General features: G+C 46.4%; 1 protein-coding gene across 4 annotated transcripts in view; it reads left to right on the forward strand.

The window, feature by feature from the left end:
- The window catches only part of CPEB3 (cytoplasmic polyadenylation element binding protein 3), a 1,717,782-nt gene that overhangs the window by 949,030 nt on the left and 743,941 nt on the right, over nt 1–24,811 (forward strand). For all 4 annotated transcript variants that reach the window (XM_069611374.1, XM_069611377.1, XM_069611376.1 and 1 more), the window contains exon 7: nt 11,814–11,903. In XM_069611374.1, coding sequence (XP_069467475.1) covers nt 11,814–11,903 — 90 coding nt within the window. The remainder of the gene's footprint in view (nt 1–11,813; nt 11,904–24,811) is intronic.

The raw sequence follows: 24,811 nt of genomic DNA on the forward strand, positions 1-24,811 counted from the left end.
ACTAAGGTTATCCCCCAGATTCAAAGAAACATGTGTGGAAAGCAGTACAACGGGGGTTCGAGAAGGGATAATATTGGCATGTGTGCTCCCGGACCTGCTCCTGAATTGTCCAGAAGTGGACATGAGGAAGGTGAGGATATAAGAGGAGACGGGAAGCGGAAGGGGAGGGTATTTGAAACCCAACAGATAACACTCTGAAGCTTGCATATAACGGCACAGAGAATACAGAATACTGGACTCACCTGTAACTACATAAAGAGGCACTGACTACGTGTGCGCTAAAGAAGCTAGCTCCCAGATGCCAGGGACCAAACCCAGGAGCACTCCAGCAAGAGTAAAAGGATCGACAATGTCGCAAGTAGTGCAATTAGATCGCTGTTGGAGGCAACAACAACAGGAAGATACACAAACAGTGGAACCAGCAAAAGAAGCTGGGAGAAAGGACAATATTGAGAAAAACCGTCCACTATGGCATTAAATAAGGAGGATCAGCAAGATTGTTTGAGAGGAATAGAAAGTAGGATGATGGAGTGCTTCCAGGAACAATTTGGGAAGATGGAGGCGCTCAAGACATTCCTCCAGGAAGTCAGAAGGGAAATTAACGATCTGGGAAATAGAGTGGATTTAGCCGAGGACGGCTTATCGGAAATGACAGAGGAAGTGAAACAAAACAGCATCATACTTGAACAGGTAGCCAGAGCAACGCACAACTTGGAAATTCAGGCAGAGGACCTTAAGAATAGGTCCCGTCAGTCTAATATAAGAGTCAAGGGCCTGGTCAAGACAGTCTCGGACAGTGATTTAAAAGACGCTATGCCGCATTGTTTCAGCAGCCTCCTGAACGGAATGCAAGCTGAAGACATAATGATCGACTGGGTGCATAGAATAGGACCTAAGAAAAGGGACCCAGGGGCAAGACGCTGAGACGTTTAAGTGGCCTTGACTTCATACGCCGTGAAGGAGGAGATACTTAGAGCGGCAAGAGCGCAGCAAGATTTGACAATCAATGGGACCCAGGTCCATTTATACCAAGACTTGGCGTTATCTACATTACATAAAAGGAGACAACACTAATAGTAAAACACATCGCCTACAAATGGACATTCCCTTTTGGTCTGCTGTTTACATGAGAGGGCAGACAACAGCGGATCACCACATGTGAGGAAGGCCTGTTGCTCATACAGATGAACGTGGGCAAAGACTGATCGGCGCAGGTGTCAAAACAAAACACCCTGAATGATGGTGCTAGACTATAGTGATGGTCGACGGACAGAAAAAAGAGGCGTGGAAGGGAAGTAAAATTGTCAGGTCCCCACATGAAATAAGGAATGGGGGGATTGATTGAGTTAAATCTACATGCTAATGGCGGCGTAATGAGGATCAGGAGAGGGAGGACGGACTAGCAAATGCACTAAGCTAAAGAGGGGTGCGCCCGGGCAGAGGGAGGCATGCGGGGCACCTTGGAATTCAAATCAGGGTATGGAAATATCCTGGCAAGGGGAATTCCCAGGGTTTTACAATGCCCAACGCCCCTGAAGGGACACCCAGGGGTAAGGGGGGGTGGGGGTTTGATAGAACCCAGGCCATTGTGGGTCAAAGGTAAAGTGGAGGGAGAGGGAGTGGGAGGGGAGTGGAAGTTGGGGTTCGGGGAGATGGGAAGGGATTGGTGTATGGTTTGGATCTTAGATCGGGTTTTTGACTGAGGGAGTGGGAAGAAGCTTAAAAGCAGGTGTATATGTACTTGAAACCACAGGATATGGCTGAAGTGAAAATTATAATCCTGAACGTGCAGGGCTTAAATTCGCCGGCTAAATGCCTCTCGATATTGGGGAGACTTTTGGAACTTCAAGCATCGATAATGCTCCTGCAGGAGAGACGCCTCCTTCCTAAAGACGAATGGAGGATGTCAAATGATGCATAATATTGCTTGGGGAATGCCTTAAGTGGGAAGAAGACGAGGGTCACAATCGTGTTAGGTGCGAGATTGATTTTCAAAAAACAATTCCTGTACAGGGATACTGAAGATAGATATCTGGTTCCCAAGGGTACATTAGGGACCAACTGTATACATTGATTGTTATATATGCCCCCAATGAGAAACAGGACTTTTATTTGAGGGATATACTCCAGATATTGGGAGGTTGGTGTGAGGGACAGGTAGTGATTGGAGGAGACTTCAATTGAGTAATGGATCCTACATTAGACAAAACGCTCCCGACCACTGCCGCAGATGGGAAAAACAGGCAGTCATTGGGGAAGTTCTTTAGGGACCTTGTGGTAATAGAGACATGGAGATTCTTCCACAATCAAGACAGAGAATATACCCACTACTCGGCAGTACATAAAGGATTTTCAAGAATAGACATGGTCCTAGTCTCTGCAACACTGATCCCCCAAGTAGTAAAGGTAGAAATAGGGGTTAAATATCTTTCTGATCACGGCCCGGTGATAATACATATTGAATTGACTAAAGGTAACGTGAAAACCCTGAAACACTGGAGTCTGAATGAGATGATCTTGAGAGACATAGCACTTAGAGAGCACATGGAGAAAATAATAAATAACTACTTCAAAGACAACGATGACAGGGAAACAGACTGGAGGATAGTTTGGGATGCAGGGGAAGCGGCGGTCCGGGGAGAATATATACACAATCCATATCATACGTTAAGGAGAAAGGGCTTATCACAAAGAAGCTAGAGTGGGAGGTCAAGGAAGCGGAAGTACAACACAAAGCGCGACCAAGTCACTGAGAGCACTACAGAAACTTGGAGCCCAGCTGGAAGCACATGTTGCAGACCGCTCGGCACAGACACTACTAACCACCAAACAAACATACTATATGAAGGGTGGGAAGGCCAACTGATTTTTAGCAGCCAAATTAAGAAAACAAAAATCCTGCAATTATATCAGCCAACTTAAAAATGATCAAGGGGAGCTATATGCTGCGGAAGTGGGAAAAATTTAAATAATGGAAAGATTCCACGAAGGGTTGTTGAAAGAAGAAGGCCTGAACCCATTGCTACAAGCAATTTTATATGTCAACATTGCGATTACCCCAAATATCCAAGGAGGGTAGGGGCATTTTAGAAGTACCTATAACTGTACAAGAGGTTAGTGACGCGATAACATCCTTGCCTAGCAATAAGACACTGGGCACTGAGTTAGGAAATGGCTATTACAAAACGTTTAGGACTCAGCTACTTGTTCTTTTAACACGGCTTCTTAACCATATAAGGGAGAGAGGCAAGATCACTGAGGACATGGGGAAATCCACTACAGTACTACTACTCAAGCCAGGAAAGGATCCCACAGACTGCACCAGTTACTGCCCCATTTCCCTGCTAAATAGTGATGCCAAGATTTACACCAAGGTTCTGGCAGCAAGACTAATGAGGGTACTCCCGGGGATAATACATGAGAACCAAGTGGGTTTTATAGCGGGTGGCATACGCAGGATAATATAAGGCGAGCCATAGACGTAATAGATCTGGGGACTAGGACGGGGCAACGGTTCTCTATAGCAGTGTTGGACGTGCCACATGCTTTTGATAGCTTAGACTGGGGATATTTGCGAATGGTTCTGGAAAAGTTTGGATGTGGTCTTGAATTTATTAGGATGTTTTTAGCGAATTTTGAAATACCCACACCAAACTTTGCTTAATGGGCAATCCTCTGCACAGATTAGAATACTGAGAGGTACGCGTCGGGGATGTCCCCGATCTCCCCTAACATTTGCCATGGCCATGGAACCCTTGGCGGTCAGACAGGACCAGGAGATTCTAGGGGTGACTTGTGGAGACGAGACACATAAAATCACGCTGTATGCAGATGACATATTGCTATTCCTGTGAAACACAAAGGTTACATTACTTAGAGTAATGGAGAGGCTACAAATGTTTGCCACAGTGTCGGACTTCACCATAAACTATACTACGTCTAAGCGCTAAATATAGCTGAGGAGCAAGGAGAGATAATAAAATTCGGCAGGACATATTCCTTAACCTGGGAAGATGAGAGTATAGAATATCTGGGGATGCAACTAACGGGGGGAGTACTGTTAGGGAGAATTCTCTCTTTTGGCTGAATTTCCTAACCTAGTGAGTCCCCCAGCAGCTTTGCTGGATTTCTGGAGTTTGTTTTTTCCTCCTGCCAAGAGTGAGCCTCTTTTTCTCCCACTCCTGGACACGATTTATGGTATTCCTTTGACTGGTAATGTGTTTTATGGGCTATGGGGTCCTTTACTCCATAGGGTCTCATGTGTTTTTCCGATGTGTTACACAGCACCCTCCGTGCAGTAACCCAGGGGTGTCATAGTGACACCCCACCATAGACTCCATACCCTAGGACTGACTACTGTCTCCCAGGGATGTAAAGTCACCATTGGCTTTACTAGTCCCAAATTATTAACAGAAACCAGTACAAACCATCATATTGTGGACGTACTGGTCGGGGCAATTCGATTGCCCCGGGGTCTGTTAGTCGAGGGGGCACGTCTCCGTCCCCCCTGATCGGGTTTTGGCTGGTGGCAGTGAAAACTACTTTTTATATTCGACCGCAAATATTTTCTTATGGGATTTTCCCATTGTTCGAGGCTACCAACTTTAATTATTAAATTCTCATAGCCTCAAACATAACGCCGGTTTATTTAATTAATATTAATTCGCCGGTTGGTATTTTTTGCCAAGACTCGATTCTAAAATGGCGTTTGTGTTCTCTTCTGTGACTCCAACCCAAGTCGAGCCCTTTGTTCCACTTTTTGGCGGGCTTCTCCACAGAAGCCTCCAAAAGTGGTGCCACTCTGTCTGGGTACCACAGGGGGAGTGGGAGGGGGTTTAGGCACCCTGGACTGAGTTACCTTGGTAACTCAAGTCGCACTCTTGTGTGATTGACCTAAGTGGTGAGCCGGCCGGCTCACCACTTAGCATGTTTGAGTGACAGCTAGGCTGAGTGAATGGGGGTTTTCTGCATAAAAGCAGGGCTTTGGGGACTGGAACTTCAGAAGTCGCCACAGGACCTGAGAATCCGACGAGGGAGAAGCTGAGCCGACCTACCACGACGACACCACCGGTGGAGCCCTGCAGAACCGACTCACCACTTCCCGACGACAGAGAAGATCTCCCGCTGGAGAGGCGTCTTCCCCTGACTGGTGGGCACAACCAGTTTACCTTCCTTTCTTCGCACCCCAGCCCGGTTTGTGGTCGAACTGCCCGTGCCAAGCACCCCGGCGACCGGATAGCCACTCACCACTGAACCGCAAATCACCGGACCGCTCCTTGTACCTGAGAAACTCTGCGGCTGGTCTCTTCCCTGGCAGTGCAACAGACTCCTGTCTTCCTCCACGACGAGATCCCCTCTTCCCCTGGACGAAGCACCGACTTGCACCCACTGCCAGGAACAACTGCCCCCGCTGGAGCGTTCTCACCACTTTAAGGTACCATGTCCGCCAGCCCTCCCTTTCTAAAGATTGCTACAAGGTAATAATAATCCCTTAACCTTCTGGACTGGGCTGGCTGTCATGACCCTCTAACTGGTCCCTTTCTTTGGTCCAACTCCTTTTTGAACCTTTACAAGACTTTTGTGCACTGCAACCGTGTGACCTTGGACACATTTCGTTTGGATCCTCTGAAAGTGGATCTGGCTGCTTGAACTCTAAACTTCACGGTTTTACTTTGCCTTTCCCTCTTGTTATGTTCTGTTAAAAGTGTTGGGATCTGTTTCAACTTGTTCTCTGCTCTTCTCTCCCTTTTTAAAACGAACTATTAGAGTGCCATCTACGTTAAGCGCTCACCGCTGTCTGAAAATAAGTGGGGCTTTACTTAAGACTTGTCTAATATTCTTTTAAGGGAGTGTATATCTTTTAGTGACCGTGTTTTTGAATTGCTTAGTATTAGTGCCTGTGTGTTTTTCTAGATGTGGTTTTAAATAAATAATTATATCTCTTTTACAGCAAGCCCTGGTCATTGTTTACTTGTTCTACTGTGTTCTCTTGACCTATTGTGAATACTCTGTATACTGCCTAACTCTTTTAGAGGGAAGTGTGACTGCTCAGCCACAGCTACCAAGTGAATCTGTGTGGTACAGACTGCTACCAAGTGGGTTTACTGCCAAACACCTGTAGTCCTAAATCGTTTGCAGTGGTCCCAGAGGGAACTGCACAGGTTTCTGCCTAACAAGTACAAAGGGCTGTACGAGGCAAATATAACCCGAGGTGGAAGCAATTGAAGGATGATTTGCATAGATGGGATGCCGAGGAACTTGGTTTGCACGAATCGCAGCGGTTACAATGACACTGCTCCCCCGATTGTTGTATATAGTGGTCTCGCTCCCGGTAGACATACCATCCCGCATGATTAGGACATTACAGGCTGAAATAATTTCCTTTTATATGGCACGGAAAGAGATCGAGAATACAAAAGAAATTCCTGATGCCCCCAACGCTTCTAGGCGGACAGGGGGTCCCAGACGTTGAAAGATATGTCTTGGTGCAAATAGCGCCGATGCTAAAATGCGTAGGACAAGAGTGACCAAAAGGTTGGTGTGGGATTGAACAAGATGTCACATCTATTCCACTGAGAATACTACACACCCTGAGAGCAGGTGCCCGAGTGGCAGAAGGACAATTGCTAGAAGCTACCAAGGCATCAATGCCGGATGGGACCAAGCACTTAAAAGGAGGAAAATACAGTGCGGTTTAGGGCTGTATACTGCAATGAGCCATAATATGGATTTCACCCCAGTGCGGCAAATAACATTTTAGGACACCTGGGTGGAAACAGAATTCCTCCACTTAAGAGATTTCTTTCAGGGTGGGACCGTTCGTTTTGAAGAATGTAAACAGAAATTTGGTATAAGAGAGAGGGAGTGGTATAAATATATACAGATAAGGTACTGGATCTTCCAAAAGAGGTTAGGGAGGCGGACACAAGAGCCCCGGTGGGGTTAGAACTAACCCTACCAGAAGACTCGACAATTAGAGGGTTAGCAAGAGTGTATAGGTTGCTGAGCAGGGCACAAATGTGAGATAAACTCTCGTACAAGGATAGTTGAGAAAAAGACTTTGGTGCACCTATTACAGAAGAGGAATGGGGGCAGATTTGGAGGTGAGCACACACAACATCCAAAAGTACAGCTATTAAGGAAACTGCATATAAAATCTGTTATAGATGGTACTTGTCCCCCCACCGGCTACACGGAATGAATGCGAATTACTCACCCGTTGTGCTGGAGACAATGTAGAGCTACCTCCTATAAGATAGCAAGCAGAAAATGTAATAACTAGGCCAAGACTGAATGTCCTTGATCCTAAAAATTGGCACTGCTAATTCTGATTTGTAATGCTCCCTTCAATTTGGAGGTGAAACTAAATTACACAGCTTACTGTGTTGGAAACATGAAATAAAACCGCTTTCAGATCACTTTATCCTGAGACAGTAAACTGCGCATGGGCAACTTTATCAATTTTACCAAATTCAAATTTTTTAACTGTTTCATTATTTTGGTGGCTGAAATTAGCCATTTATGCCAATTTTTGCAACATATATTTTCCTTTTACATGGGTACACCTTTAAAGAGGCTCTGTGGTATATTTCTGTTCGATTAGCCTTTCAGCTTAACCTCTGCTGTTGAAATACTACATTTATCGTAGTATTGCGCTTCGGCCGCTTGTACTTCTTTAGCCAGCATGAGTCGATGCATCAAAGCGCAGAAGAAGGGTGAGAGGAATACTTGCTGCTTGCTTTACCACTATTTATTTTTCATCCATGGCTGTAGTAGAAAGCTTTTAGGTTTTTCTTAGTTAACTGCCTATCGAAGCCCTGGACTTTTGACAGACTATTTAAACCCTTTGCATCCAAGGGGTTATTCAAAGTTTCCTATGTATAACTGAGCCTGTCCCCAGGTTTACCAATCCACAGCATCGCACTTGTGAGTATGATTTTAAGTTTTACTGTGTCACATCAGTCACACACACTCTGTTGATTGGTTGTATGTAGTTAACATTTAGACGTAAATAAAAGTGTAGGTCACTGGGTATCCACTCACCTGTTGTAGTGCTGATTTTGGGAACAGTATATTGTATGACTATATTATTTTCATGCTTATATATTATCTCTTCAAGAGAATAAATATACATAAATGCTAAACAAGTAAGTGAGAGCGTTATTAATGTGTTTCTATATAAGAGTATATAAGTCCTTATGTTGCAAGTGCAAATACTTGCTAATTAAGTGATAATACTTAGTAGAGGAGATATTGTTGCATATCATGTTTATCGTACATACAAGATTAATAGGTATTGGTACATAAACGCTCTAGAGGTGGATCCATGTCAATATTGTTGTCCAGTAGTAAGCCTGTCGGGTGCTCAGGAGTAGTATTTTCTCTTGCACTAAGCAGAGTCCCAACTTTCTCCAGATCCTTTCTTTGGATACAGCACTATTCTCTGCTGCAAAACCCGCCATAGCCCCATGTGGGCATTTAGATCACCTTTTGGGGTGGAGGGTAGGCTCTCGCATGCAGGGTACGATGAAATTTATGACACTGGAACACGTTCAGGGGCTCTGGGCTATCTACTAGATACCACCTCCAGGCCATTCTTCATACAGCCAGTGGGCATCCCTGCTCCCAGAGTCCACCTGAGACTTAAAGAAGGTTTATACAACCAACACTGGTGAGGACCAAACACTGGCACTTGTGTTGCTCTAGGCGGGCAAAGAGAAGCTGCACCTCCAAAGTCCTCAAGGTACTAGATTGCCTCTATTAGGCATGTAATGTGCTGTTCATCACACATATAATACAAAGTGCCTTGCTGTTTGTCGTAGAAAATCTGCTTCGGTATTTTTTCTCATCGGCACAACCAAGTTCAGCCTAACCTATAAGATGCAGCGAGATTAAGAGCTTATTGAAACATGTTCTATTACAAAATATACATGTGGTTAAAAACTTGACAGTTCTCCCCATCAGTCATATCAAAACATCACGGCAGAGTACGCAAACACATTTTTCTATAAATAGGACATGTGCCTGAACACTTCACACAAAGTTAAAAACCAAATAAACTACAGGCTACCACTGATGAAACCTAGTAAGGCCAATCTCTGGACATGGACTATCTTGAGGCATGGCAGTTTTCCCGTTAGGCTTTGAAAGGTGTCTAGAATCATTGTCATGTGAGGGAACCTCTTTCTCGGCCTGAGATCTGGGATTTACTCACAGTAGCTACTGCCGGTAGATTATAGTGGTTTAGCTGTTGTACGCTCGACACATGTTTAAGTGGATTGTTTCCGTGTGCATGTTTGCCATAAAGGGTCTCTGCCTAAGGGCCAAAGGTTTGGGGGAGTGCGACCCCAAAGTTGACGTGGAAATAGCAGACGGGAAGCAGAGAGAGACCGTCCTGCAGAGACACAATAGACAAGACCTAAAGACAAGAATCAATCGAGACATTGGACAGAAAAGCATAATGGATTACAACTAAGATAAAAACGTGGGCTGCAGCTGTTGGTTTATGGGAAGGACCAGCAGAAGTGAACTTCTGTGTCTGGTTAGTAAAGCACAGGCAAACAGTCAATACTCAAAAGGTGGCATTCTATATGGTTCTATCAGGAACAGAACAGTGGCTGCTGTCTCAAATGTCAAGCAATCCACTGCTACAAATATGGCACAAAAGACAACCTGCAGGGTCCAACACAAAGGCAAGGGACAGAGAGGGATGCTGGGATATTTTTGACATCAGGCATGTGTGAGAACAAGGCATAAATACCTCCCACCTAGCTTTCCGCAAAGCTATCAAAACACTGTTATTTGCCTGAACTCAACAGCTGTTTAGCTAACCCACTCTATGCCATGTAAAGTACCACACGTTAATACGCAACTATATGTAATATGTATGTTTTCCACATGTAACACTCATGTATGCTCAATGTAACTAAGTTGTCTTCTTGTAACAGCGCCTCAAAGCCCCCGGGCTGTTGGTGCGCTTTATACATTATAAAAATAAAATAAATAGACACACGTCTTCATAGAAAATCTCAAGAACAGGAAAGGCTGCAGCAGATACAGTTTGAAGGCAGAGGGCTGAAAGACAGGACATAAGTAACACAAATAATTGCAAAATAAATCAAAGGGAGTTGCAATTAGAGTAGACAACAACAGCACGGAGCAGGCACAGGAGACTGAAAGCAGTGGAGAGAATAAGCAAAATCACTGGAGACTGGGACGGGAACACTGGAGACGGGTCCCAAAGGTATTAGAAGCATGAGCTGAATAAAAGGTGCTGGAGGCTAGGAGCAGTAGTACAAGTGACTGGAAGCACAACACTGAACGAGGAGAGCAACAGCAGGGCTCAACAGGTGAATACTGTTCGCAGTAAGTATTTCAGGAAATACTACCAGTGCAAAAACAAGGAGCTCTCGTGCTCAGCTACTTTAAATGCATTCCTCCAAAACGAAACACCTAGTGCTGAAAAAGGTTTCAATATTGCACCTGGAGTTCAACAAGTCCTAGGAATTAAGACAACCAAACCACCCCTACTCCGTTCAGACTATTGCAGTTCTTGTTTTGTGGGACATGTAGACCATGTAACCCCACGCAGAGTTCACAAAGCTTTCAGATCTTGAGCAAAATGTAGGTACGGGGAAGAACACAGAGTATTCACTCTGATATATTAGATCGGCCAGGTAGCCCAAAATGGCTTCTCTTAGTTGTCAAGTAGCAGATGCTGTCGATGCCAACGTTTCCAAGTCTCCTAGGATATGTCCGGAAGATGGAACAGTGATGCATTAGGTGCAGGATAAAGACAATTTAACCCAAAAATTACTTTTACATTGTGTACCAGATCTTCCATTATCAAATGAGAAGGCCTTCTTTTGCACCAGTGGGAATGCTTGACAAGTTCCAAGGTCGGTCGGCCTGTCATGCTTTTATTGAAAGGAGTTTGGCAAGCTCTTGATAAACATTTAGTTCATAGTCATTGTTATATGTGCTTTATAAAACACGATTCTGTATAAAGGACTCTGTCAATTGTAAATAAATTGACAAAGTTTCCAGTAATCAATGTAAAAAGAATGACTTCTGTTGATGTTGTAATTCATTATTTTATTTTAATGTTTCCAGATATGTTCTTTTCAGTCTGATGTCAGCACAGGCTTGTAAATCAACAAACATGCGGTTTTAGCTGCTGCTGAAATTATTTTTCTAAAGTTAACTAATACTATGTTTATTTAGATGCTATTTCCTCCCGGCTTATCAAACCCCTTGACACTGCATGGTCACTCAATTTTCTTTTATTACTGATGGAGTTTTTCCAACTTCCCATACTGTGCTTTTTATTTTTAATTTTTTTTTTTTTTGCTTTGCATTCCTGCATATTAGATAGCAGACAGGGAAATCCATTTTAGAAACTTGGTGCAGCAGTCTATATAATGTTTACGTTCTCGGCTGTAAATATTATTTTAAGAGCAAGATAGAAGAAGATCATGTCCAATGATATTGCAAAAGAGAACCTAATTCAATGTTTTACTGGATGCATAGGAGGGACCGGTTAATAATTTAAATCTCTTTCTCTGTTGAAAATGGTCAATCTAAATTGTCAAACATACACTAGCTGAGTGGATTCAAAGTAGTTTTTCTATTGCCTGTCTGTTTTTCGAAGATGCATCCACATTTGCAAAATAAAGCTGATATGGACATAACTGGAAAATAGATATTTCATTTTGTATAAGTGAACTGTTTATTTCTGTAAATAGATTCAAATTCACAAATTGTCAATGATTTTGAAATGTCACTGTGCCTTACCATGATTTTTGTCTTTGCAGATGAAATAACGGCAAGCTTTCGGAGGTTTGGACCTCTAGTAGTGGACTGGCCTCACAAAGCTGAAAGCAAATCCTATTTTCCACCAAAAGGTAATCTGCTCAAATTGTTAAATACTGGGCTTTGTGGAAAAACATTGTTGCTGTAAGATTGGTTGTACATAGTTGACATGCTATCTATAGCTCGTTAACTTTATGAATGCTAAAATATTAGATGAAAATAGAACATTGTTAAAAAAATTCAAACCATATACTCTTACTTCAGAACATTAATTCAGACATGTTTTATTGGTCTTTATTCATTGGAATATAATTCAAGCAGTTTTGTAGTTGAAACAGCTTGTAGTACTAATTAAAACTCTGCCTTTGACCATTCAATCCTATTCCGGGCAATGCTGTAATTAAAACCGTTTGTACTACTTGCTAAAAACGATGCCAATATGTGTTGACCCTCCGGCCTTTCTCGTGGCAGACAAACTTCAAAAATATTGATTTATTATATGAACAGACGAATTCCTGGCATACATTCTCCAATCTAGTCGGGATTCAAGTTGTGAAAAAATCAGGAAACCCTGAATGAAGCAAAAAAAATGGTTTCTTTTGATTTATAGACATGGCAATATGCAGTACAATCAGTGATAAAATGGTCAAGAAAAGGATTTCGATTTTTTCACAAATTAACTCCAGACTAGGTTGGAGAATTTATGCCAGGAATTCTTTTGTTCCTATTTTAAATCAATATTTTTGAAGCGTGTTTGCCTTGAGAAAGATGGGAGGGTCCAAACGTGTTGGCAGAGCCATCCCTTATTTACAGATTTAGAATATGGAGGTTCAACATTGGCTGAGTACCTAATTTCTATTTGAGGGTAAAGAGGTGGTGAATTCAGGGCTGCAACTGATCACATAGTGGTATCACATACCTTAGCTGAAATCTCTGTGTGATCACTTTCAGCCCTGAATTCACCACCTCTTTACCCTCAAATAGAAATTAGGTACTCAGCCAATGTTGAACCTCCATATTCTAAATGATGAACTCTTGCACTGTTGTGTAATTTTAGTTTTAGCCAGACTTGAGGCATAATGATTGAGCGATATCTCAAGCTGTGTAGCCTTTAGGCGAGTATATAGTGAAATGCATTGAAATATATTCAGGCAGTGAGCATTTATTTTTATTTTAAAATATGTTTAGTTTAAGCCAAGGCAGGACAATTTACATATCACATTGCATAAAGATATCACACCAATCTTCTTTCTTTTACGCTTATGTTCACCCCCCTTCCCCCCCTTTTGGAACCCAACCCTCCCTCCTCGCCCCCGTACCCCACATGGATGGCCATCTGTAGGCCCCATCCATCAGGTAGGCCCTTGGTCTCTCAGAGTCCATCGCGCGCTGTGGGGTTTATATGTTAAGGCGGGGAAACGTTGATCGCACTCCAGCACTGGGGCCCATAGGTTCTGGAAGCGGTGCAGGACACCTGCCCTTGCCGCGGTCACCTTTTCCGCTATCAGGATGTCCCAAAGTCTACCTCACCAATGGCCCATGCACGGGCCGTCCGTGGACTTCCAGAAGCGGGCTAGCACAGTTTTGCCCGCCAGGAGACATTGTGTCACTAGTTTCGCTCTGTTCCCAGAGCGTGGATAGACCCCTGGGATCGGGACCCCCAGTAGGACCGTCTCGGGCTCCACGGGGAGGGAAGCCCCTGTGATGTGATTGATCGTCGCCAGGCACTGTTCCCAGAATCGTTGGATCTTGGGACAAGTCCACCACATGTGAAAAAAGGAGCCCGGATGGGAGCATCCCCTCCAGCACGAAGGGTCCACCTGGGGGTTCATGTGGTGTAATCTGAGGGGGGGGTAGGTACCATCAAAGCAATAGCTTATAAGCGCATTTCTTATTGGTCACGCAGGGGGATGAGGAGTGGGTGCGGGTCCAAATGTCTACCCAGGCTTGGTCCTCGATCGGGTGACCCAGGTCGGCCTCCCATTGGGCCATGGCTCGTGTCCGTACGTTCAAGAAGTCGCTCAGGAAGCGTCTGTACAGGGATGAAATCCTACCCCGGGTTGGCAGATCCTTCAGCGTTAGCTCCAGAGCGGTAAGAGGGCGGGCAGTGAGCATTTATTAACAATTACGAACATAGTTTCTCATTAATTTTGAATGACTGGGCTTTGCACGAGACTTATCTATTGTTTTGGAACACACAGGGACATTTCAATAACAATACTTCTGGGCTGCACTCCAATGGTCTGGGATGTGTTCCAGTTGTCCTGTTTGTTTTGATAACTAGCTCTGAATGTTCCAGTTAACTATAAAAATATTCTAAGAGACTACACTGCTACCGGGCTAAGCCAGGGGTGAGGGAGTATGTTGACTGATGGGGTTTAAAGATAATTTAGCAATTTGTTAAGGCCTTGAGTAAGAGATTATTCGGCAACTTGCTAAGGCGAGGAGATGGCTTAAGCAAACACCACTCTGATGCTATAACAAACGGACTTCTAGTGAAGGCAGACACAGAAGGAGAGCTGTTTTTTGCAGAGCTGGAAGAGCAAGCCAGGATGCAGATGAGGCTGGAAGGACCCTGATAGCAGACTGGAACCACTCTATATGAAAGCTAATAGAGTGGGAAGGGGTGGAGGGAAATCCGTCCTTTTCTCTGCCTGGATTTGCCTCTGAAATTGCATTTCTGGGCTTCTGAGTCTTAGAACGACTTTGCTTTTTTAGCAACCTATGGCCATATTCTATTCATCATTGGCTGTTGTTAGCACCATGGTCATTCCCAATGGACAGTAAATCTTTTAAGGTATGTTTACCTTTTTTGCTGCTTTTGCTAAGAGACCATGGGGTTTTTAATAGGTGGTTTTTCCAATTGAATTTTATATTTTTGGATTGTGCAGACCACAAGCCTCCAACTCTCATCTCCTTACCTTCTATGGGCAGCAGGCCTTCAGATAAGGTGCGTACTAGGCCTTTTTACGCATGGAAATCTTGCAAATACGACACCTTTATTATTTTCCTGCGTACATTTACACACAGGTTTAGAGCAGAGGGCATTGCAAAGGTCAGGTTACTTGACAGAAACCAGAAGGCTTCTTTTGATTTTTATCTACATGGATGTAATTGCAAGCCACCTCTGAAACAGAATGTATTTCTCTGAAGCCGGCTAGGTTTTTGTGATTTCAACATTTAAATATATACAGAAGAGATCAAATGGCCAGACCTTAGAGAAATAATAAAAGGTGTATTCTGTCACAATGCAGAAAGCTGCCATACGGTAAGGATTTCCATACAGTTTGTGCATGCGTCGCTGGATGTCACATACATTTTACTCTCTTGCAAAGGAGAAAAGTCATTTTTACTCTCTTAAAATCACATTTACTCTCAAAGTTTAAAAACAGGGAGTAAAATACTCCCACCTCAAAATCTTATCTGGAGCACTGATGGGCAGTATTGAGTATTAGGGCCTGTTTTACCCATCTTTAATATCACATTGGGTAAGAGGGGAGGTCTAGTGAGAGGTAATGAGGTAGTCAGTTGATTTTGAAGTGTCTTTTATGCTTTTGAAATGGTTGTTTGGTCTTGAGTCGACATAGAGGCAATTAAAATGATATCTGCATATTCATTGATAACGTTTAGCATATTAGGTTTGGTTTGTTTGTTTTATTTATTTGTATGGTGTAACAAACCCTCAGGTAACTGGGCGCAAAAGGTTACAAGTTTACTTTAAACTTCATGTTTACAGATATTGCATAGTAGGACATGATACAAATTGGAAATATAGGGAATACAAGACAGAAATAAAGGAAAGGACATTATGTTACATACATCAGTGGTAAATACAAAAGGCAGCAGGATGGTGGTGAGCAAGGTGAAAGCTATAATACATAATATAGTGTTACAAGGAATGCAATGGAAGTCACTTGTCGTTAGTTCGTAGCCAGTTTAATTACGGGTAGTAATTAGGTGTAGTAGCAATGTTTCTTTGCTGTTTATTCCTCATAATACAACAAATTACACTATACAGGAGAGTGTAAGTGCAAGAGAGTGTAAGAGCATTCCTTGAGTTTTCATTAGAAACAAGTCAGAAACATTAGAGCACATATATGAAGTGTGGGGCATCTATTTGAAGTACTATATATTGACATACTGTATATGTGCATGTTTTGATAATAAAAGGGTTAGGAGAAGGTTTGAACAGTGGACCATTGATAAAATATATGTGACACTAATAAATCAGTCCTGCGTAGATGAGTCAGAGTAGCTACTGTGAAGACATCATGAAGCAAGCCGCAGACAACAGATTCAAAGTTCAAACAGAATTACCTTATTAACACAAATGTCAGGATGCATGAAGGCCTAACTTGCCCTAAACTAAGGTGGGATTTCCCTACCTGAACGAAACTAAGGAAAGTCTGAGCCAGAAAGTTCAACTTAAAAGTCTGTCGCTGTCCAAAACCTATCCTTGCCCTGACAACTAAAGCTAAACAATGTGTAGGGATGTCAGCAATACAAAAATGATGATCAAAATAAAGTGCTGAGCTTCTTCCAGCTCCTAGCTTGCTTTTCAGCTCCTCTTCCCCAAGTTCAAGAAAGTTCCACAAAAGTCTCAGGATGACCTTTCTCAAATTCAAAACAGTTCCACAAGTCCTCTGGGTTCCCTTCCCCAGGTTCAAGGCAACACAGTTCGACAGATCCTCGGGGTTCCCTTTCCCAAGTTCAAGGCAACAGTTACAAAGAAAAGTGTCTGAGGCTCCCGCCCTCAAGACAGCACTAAAGTTCATTAAGTCTCAGGTTTTCCTTCCGCAAGACTTCAACTTGCCAATTTATGCTTAGTCTCAATCTTTCAATGTTCAAAACAACTACCAATCAACTTTACACTCCTTCTGCATTGGATTAACAGTTAAATCTGATTATTCCTCTTGGTTTACTTCAACAATGTCCTTGGCTTTCACAGTTGAGGGTTTCCTGGTCCAGGCGCGGTTGTCGGACCACACGGTCCACCCATTACAGGTCATGCAACCAGGAACCCTAGGCTCTTTAGCCCACACAGATTCTTCTGTATGTTCCCCTGTGTGAATGTTCACACTCATTTGGCGGCCTCCTTGTCAGCCCCTTGGCCACAATATGCCACACTCTATTCATGTATAAAGTTCACTTTGTGGTGGTTTTATTTCTTTCCCACCTTCCTGTCATGCTCTTTTGCATTTTTCCACACTGGCCGCTCTTATCTCATACATTTCACATTCCTCTGCCATCAGGTCGTAGCTCTGCCCATAAATTGTTCACTCAGTTCGGTATTCAGTGTTGGTGATCGTTCACTTTTGCTGCTTCACTTTTCTCCCAATTCATGGCTTCAGGTGTGTTTCATTGAGCGTATACTATTCTGTTAATTCAGCATTTGTCTAGCTTCCACACAGCCCCAGGAGCGCCCCAGTATCAAGTGACTACCCCATCACTCACCGCTCTGTGGCGTTAGCTCCGGGCAGCTGTGCTGTTCCATTTCTGCTCCGCCTGCTGGCTTTTCATCAACCATTAGCCCCATTAGCACTTCTGGTGCTCCTCTGTTACCGCCAGCAGCTCCACTTCTCTTCCGCGGACGCTGGCAGCAAATTTGTTTCCTTATCTTTGCCTGCCGCTCCGGCTGCGTATCTCCGACCACAGAGACTCCCACACCTGTGGTTTTCTAACAGCCCATCTGTTCCTGGGCACCACAGTTCCTTGGGGTCATCTGCCAGCATCCTGGCTCTCCTGCAGGACCCACCACGGCTGCCTCCTCACAAACAGGATCCCCTGCTGGTCTCCTCCCTTCTTGTACACCTGCAAACACTGGCTCGGGATGTCAGTGAGCCCCCCCGCTTGGGATGTCAGTGAGCCCCCTGGATCTGGATGTCGGTTAGCCCCCCCTGGCTCGGGATGTCGGTGGGCCATTTGAGGAACTCATGGCAACAACAAGTAAGACAGACACAAGTGATCACAGTTCAAGGGTATTTATTGAACAATGAATGCTGTGTGCAGGTTGGAAAAACACCTACTCTAAACCTAAATCTAAGATGGGAGCAAGCGTCAACCATCAAATGAAAAATAAGGCAGTTCCTAGTGGTGTTGTGTCAAAATAAAAAGGGCCTATACTAAGAAACATATTGCCAAAACTTCACAACTAATATAAAAAGGGATTTGGGATAGTTCTCAAGAAAAGAAAGAAGTGTTCTCAAATAATATGTCAGGATGCAGTAACTTGGGTCTTCCTTCCCCACGTTTCGAGAACGGGGTAAGGTGGAAGCTTGGAGTACAGTACAGTCTTGGGCTTCTCCAGCACGAGATGATAGTTCAGCTTTTAACCCTTGAGCTTTGTTATTAGGGCCTTCAATGGCCAAGTATTGTTTCACTTGAAAGTTTTTTGCCTTCGAGGACCTGACGTGTTCAAACAACAAAACAAAAGTTCCTTTGACAAATGAAAGTTCTTTTCTAATGCTGGCTGGGTGATGGGTTCAGCCTTGGGTCCCCCTCTTATGGGTGCTGACCCTTCTCAATAGTATTCCAAAGTTTCACATCAGGTGACGACTTCACCCCTGGGTCCCCTTCTTCTGGGCACTGACCCTTCTCAATTGTAATTCAATTTATATCATAGTTCCTTTATCAATCGATTTTAGGTGATGGCGTCACCCCTCGATCTGCCTCAGTTGGGCTTGGACCACTCTTGACCTTATCTTCTTGGGTGATGGCTTCGACCCTGGATCTCCCTCGGTCTGGCTCAGGCCCCTTTTGCTTTAACAAAATTAAATTCCCTTGGTTTCTCAACGTTCATTTTCACTGTGGGATTCACTTCTCTTTCTTTCACAGTGTTTGTAGATCAACGTATTTCGGTTGTACAGGGATTTTGCTTGACCCTCTGTATGACCAATTTCACCTATTTCCCTGGCCGTCCTATGGCCTTCTGGTACTTGTAGTTTATCTCGGATGGGGCTCGACCAGAGTCTCTAGAGTTGGAACCCACGTGCCGCTTTCCCTCTGAAGCTGGTCTCCCCATCACGCTTTCAACAGTTAATTCAAAGCTCATCTGCTTTGTTTCTAAAGTTGCCACGTTGCGATTCTCACTCAACACAGCCTGGTTCTTATTGGTTCCCCCTCGACTCACCGGCTGTGATGGACCACTTGGCTTTTGGCTTCTCTGGAGTCAAGGCCGGTACCACGGGTGCCGGAACTTCCCTCGCTCCTGCTTATTGGTATAGGTTTGACCTATGTACCGTTGACATCTGCTGCAGGACACCTGCGCTACTGCTTTGCAGTCTTTTTTTTTATTAATATTTTTATTGAATTTTTTACAACAATCAATCCAACACACAAATAAATTTAGCGGTGTGCATTTTACATTTTACATAGCATGTATCGTGTAAGTTATGGCCGCTAAGAGCCCCTTTTCCCTCCCCCCAAAACAACATGAGCCTATTCCATTACGCCATCCGTCATATACTCTAGGGATGTACCTACTTCTGTATCTTGGGGAGTGTCATCTTCGCTTGAATTCTTTTGGATAGACCCCGATAATGTGGCCACTAGATGCCTCCAGGCCGTTAATGTGTCTGTCTCTTCCTCTCCTCCTCTGTTAGCTGCCTCGGTCCATACTGCCGTTTCAGTTTCTGCCTATTTCATAAGATCATTCCACCAGACTTCTATTTTGGGTCTGTTACATGCTTTCCAGCCCATGGCGATTCTACGCTTGGCCAGTATATAAGCAAGGTCCTTGAGTTTACTTGCATGCCTTAGTTTAGGTGGTGTAGGGAACCCGCCCATCATGCATGCCCATACTGATTTCACCATTAGCGTAATGCCTTTCTCTGCCAGGCGGTGGGCTACTTCTTTCCAGAACATACTAATTTCTGGGCACGCCCAGAACATGTGCGTCATGCCAGCATTTACTTCTGCCCACTTGGGACATGTTTGTAGTCCTGCATTCTTGAATCGGGCTAATTTTTGGGGGGTCATATACGCTCTGTGGGTTACATATAGTTGGATTTGTTGCAGCATTGCATTTCTGTAGACTTTTTTCATGATACCTCTGAGCTCTCTCCCATTGCCCATCATTCATGCTTTCTCCCACTTCTTCCTCCTAATGTAGTCTTAGCTGGATCACTTCCTTCCCACTTTAGACATTAGCAGTTCATATACCGGGAGACCTCATGCCCTCCTTCTGCAATGTCATACATAGTATCTATAGGTATGTCCAGTTGGTCCTCTAACTCTATCTCAGCCAATGTTTTCTTAACCTGTTTCACCAGTCTAGTATATGTGATATACTGCTTGCAGTCTTAGGCTCTCTTCCACAAAGGTTCCGTGGGCCTGGGACGAAAAGGGCAAGGTCACTTCTCTCCTCGCCGCCCTCTCGATTCTTGCCACCTTTCTCCTTCTTTTGAACTGCTGCATGGAAGCCGTCTTGTCGTACTGTCTGCTGTTCTCGCCTTGCTCGTACTGTGCTCTCTGGCTCCACCTATTATCCCTGTGGGGAAGAGAAGGGGCCGTCAGGGGTGTGTGATTCTGATCAGTTGCCTGACTTTGCCTGACCCTTGTGTTGGGAGATGTCAGGTAAACGGTTCGGGTGTTAGTCCGTTGTCTTTTATGTTGTGCGAAAGTGTTAGTCAGAAAAGGGGGGGGGTCAGTGGTTTGCAATGTCCTACGTGAGAGAATGGGGAAAAGGTGCTAAAAGAAGGGGGATACCTCGTCTCACCCGTCGGTGTCCCAGTGCCCAAGGACCCCCCCATCCAGGTGATCCTCCCTCACTGGTCCACCCCAGGCACTGGATCCAATAGCGATGGCCGTGTCCTGGCCACCTGGATGACAGATCCTTGAGTTTAATTAGGGAGACACCTTCAGGTTTCTCACAGCCCCCCTGGCTCGGGATGTCGGTGAGCCCTCCGCCCCGGCTCCGGATGTCGGTGAGTTCCCCCCTCCCCTCCAGGCTCCGGATGTCGGGGAGCCCCCCTGGCTCGGGTTGGCGGTCAGCACTCTTTCTCGGGTACTCAATAAGCTAGTGTTGCTTATTTCCCTTGACATGCTCTCCAGTCCCACCGGAGTCACTCCTTCATTTCCTGTCCCTCCTTTCCTATAATATCCTCCTTCTTCTCTCCACTTCTACTCTCCTTCTTCCCTCATCCTCTGTCCCTCTCACTCTCTCTTTTTCCAGCATGGGGTCTGGCATGGATTCACATGCTCATGAATATTCCCCGTCGTCAGGCCGGGAATCCTCGGTATAGAAAAAACCAGTATCAGTTTTGTTTCTGATCTGTCTTTCTTAGTAGTAACCAATCACTGGTCTCTGGGTCATACTGCCCCCAGCCAATGACTGCCCTCTCCCTAAGCCCCGCCTCTAGCAGCCATCCTCAGATTTTTACCGCACGTTCAAGTGTTGGGAGTCGTCGTGCTGTAGCTCTCGAGCTTTTGCTGCGTTTTTGAGTTTTTTCAGGAGATTTTTCTCATTTTTTGGTTAAAAAGAGCCTCAAGCTCCACCGTTTCTACATCCGATTAACCGGGACCCATTTCAGAGTTTTCTACGCCCCTCAAGGGTGAAGATTTCGTCGAGTTATGCTTTTGGAGGATTCCAGAAGTTCCGAGGCCTACCCCGGACATGGCCCAGGAGAAAGGAAGCTCGACGCCCGGGAAGCTGTTCAGGACCTGGCCTGGATGCCTGCTTCAGAATGTGTTCAAGGAGGACGAGCATTCGTTATGCCTCTACTGTCTCCATGAGGACAAGACACACGTGGACAAGGACTGTGCGTTTTGTGGGAACATGTCGGAGCGGACCATGAAGGATCGCCACCTCCGTCTCGCCAGCTGGCTGGAGCCCGTCAGGTGAGAAGAAGTCCTGTGAGGGCGCCCCGGCTGCGGGGGCCCAACAAAAGGCCAAGCACCGCAAGTCCGCGGGCACCGGGAGCACCGAACGGTCGGGCTAGTTGGCTGTCAGGCAGGGCGCATCCTCCCCGGCGCCATCAACCACGAGCCAACGCTCTGGCTCAGGTAAGAGGAAGTCCGAGAACCCGGCGAAGCTTCTGGAGAGGCCCCGGTCGATCTTGAAGATTCCGGCAGAGGGGGAGCGAGGCTCAGACCCTCCTCCCAAGGTGAAGGCTAAAGGTGTGCATAAGGTGACGATGGCCTTAATTCACCCTGCTAAGACCTCGAATGAGGATGTCGCAGCGGCCCTGGCTCAGCCTGTGGAGGCTACGCCAGTGGCGGCGACCTCAGGATCCAGAGTCTCCCTGCCACTGCGGAAGGAGTAGTCTTTCAGGCCCATCGAGAAGACACCCACGAATTCCCTGTTGGAAAAGGAGGGGAAGGGGCAGGTGGCCATCGTGGATACGGACACGACCTCTGAAGAAGAGCTCATCGAAGTAGTGGAGGAGGCCCAGCCCATCGGGAGGGATCCCGACGAGGGTGACGACGAGAGCGACGGTGTCGCCGACGAGGTTCCTCAAGAGCCCTCGCGCCCGTCATTTCCGGTGCCGCAGGACACTTTGGCGGCTATTTTGTCAGCAATTCAGTCCTTATGCCCGGAGATAAGGACAACGTTGCCCATCCCCCCGATGGAGGTATCTAAACCAGACCCCACGGGGGAACCGGAGCCTGGACCTTCGGAAAGTCCACCGCATAAGAAGAGGACGACGCATCCTCCACCACTTCTCCCACCTCTGCGGCCCGCTCTGACTTCCCCCCCGGTCAACTACCCATGGGGATGATACAGGCACAGACACGGCTACGACAGGTACAGATGACGACGGAGGCGACGACGGGACGTGTCCCCCATACCATACGAGATTGGATCCTTCAATGCCATGATTTCCAGGGCATCCGAGCTCTTCCAGCTCTGCCCCGAAGAGAAGAAAAAGGAAGGGTTCCTTTACCAGCGGCGCGTGGCTAAAAGGAAGACGGTCCTCGCCGTACCACTTCTGGATGACATCTGGGATGAGGGGCTCTCCCTCCTCAAGAACCCTGCCATAGCGCCTGCAAAGAGGGACCGGTACGAGAAGAAGTACCGGGTCCCCGACGATGCCCCCTTGTGCCTTCGGGCACAACCTACCCCGGATTCGGTCGTCTCGGCAGCGGCAAAGAAGAAAGCTGGGGGGGCATCGGCCTCGACATCAACTTCCCCGCCAGACAGCGAGGGCAGGAAGCTGGACACGATGGGACGACGGGTCATCTCATCCGCAGCGACGACTATCAAGGCGGCCAACTCCATGGCTATCGTAGCCCGCTACGACAGGGAGTTGTGGTTCAAAATCGCCCCTCTATTGGACTTCCTTCCGGACGCCAAAAGGGCTGAGGCCCTTGAAATCTTGCAGGAAGGTATGATTGCTTCGGACCACGCCATCACGGTGGCAACTGACATCGCCGACACCGGTTTCCGTCAGTTGGGCAACGGCGTTTACCTGAGACGACGAGGATGGCTCAAGGTGACGGATTTCCACCAGGACGTACAAGCCAAAGTTTTCGACATGCCCTTCGACGGGAACAACCTGTTTGGAAAGGCGTTTGATGAGTCCCTTCAGGCAATCAAGACAGACACGTAGACTGCCCGGGCACTGGGAGTGCTCCAACAACGACGGCCGTCCTTTCGGAGCGCCGGAGGCAGACAAGGTGCCTCCAAGGGATCTGGCAGTGGCTCCTCGACGTACCGCCACGCGGCAAGATCTTTGTCTCAGGAGGCCTACAGGGGACGCGGCAAGTCAGGTGGTGCCCGTCGTCGTCGACAGGGAGGTCAAGGAGGCAAGGCGGCCTCCAAACAAGATTGAACCGACCGTGGGGTCGGGCCCCCGGCGAAGCACCCCGGTGGGAGGCCGGCTGATGAGGTTCATCAGCGTGTGGGAGTCCATCTCCACCGACCGTTGGGTGCTGGACGCCCTGGCCCAAGGGCACGCCCTCGAGTTCCAGAAGAAGTGCCCTCGCGTTCCACCCGTGGCCAGGAAGGAAAATCACGTCCCTCAACTACTGTAGGAATTATGGGTGATGCTCAAGAAAGGTGCCATCGAGCTCGTCCCAAAGAGGCTTTCGGGGCTCCGGAGTTTACTCAAGGTACTTCCTCGTAAAGAAGAAGACAGGAGGATGGCGTCCCATCCTGGACCTGCGACGACTGAACAAGTACATCAAGGCACAGAAGTTCCAGATGGTCACCCTCCAGCACGTGCTGGGACAGCTGGAGGAGGGCGATTTCCTGTCGTTGTTGGACTTGGAGGATGCGTACTTCCACATCCCCATTCTAAAAAGACACCGAAAGTTCCTCAGGTTCGTGGTCCAAGGGCGGCACTACCAGTTCAAGGCCCTCCCGTTCGGATTGAAGTCAGCACCCAGGGTGTTCACCAAGTGCCTCGCACCGGTGGCGGCGCGGCTGCACCTACAGGGGATCCACGTCTACCCCTACCTGGACGACTGGCTCATCAGGGCAAAGACAAGGGAGCTTGCCGTGGAGCACACTGCGAAGACCGTCCAGCTGCTCACGGACCTGGGGTTCTCCATCAACTTTCCAAAATCCCACCTGGCCCCGTCGCAAGTCGCCCTGTTTCTGGGAGCCAAGCTCGACACAGTGACGCCTGGGCAAGGTGCAGCGTCTGCTGGCCACGGACATGGCCAGGGTAAGATCTATCAAGTCCCTCCTCGGGATGATGTCGTCCTTCATTTATCTGGTGCGCCTTTGCAGACTTCGGATGCGCCCCTCCTTCTTGCTCTTTCCCCTCACCCTCCCTTTGTCCTTTCCCTGTTAGTCATTCCTTTCTTCTCCTCATTATTCTTCCCCTTTTTATTGATCTTCCTCCCAGCTCCATCATCTCATTTATACTCCTTCCTTTCTCCTCCTCTGTGATCTCTCTCTCACTCTCTCACTCTCTCACTCTCTCACTCTCTCTCACATGCATTCCTTCCTCTGCCGATTCCCAGTCTACAGACACCTACTCTTTTGGCTATAATGAGGTGAACCATGGGTAAGATCCCATTCAATGATAGACTCGTCGACAGCGCTTGCTTGTAA

Source organism: Ambystoma mexicanum, chromosome 8 (assembly GCF_040938575.1).
Source record: "Ambystoma mexicanum isolate Mex_15411 chromosome 8, UKY_AmexF1_1, whole genome shotgun sequence".
NCBI lineage: Eukaryota > Metazoa > Chordata > Amphibia > Caudata > Ambystomatidae > Ambystoma > Ambystoma mexicanum.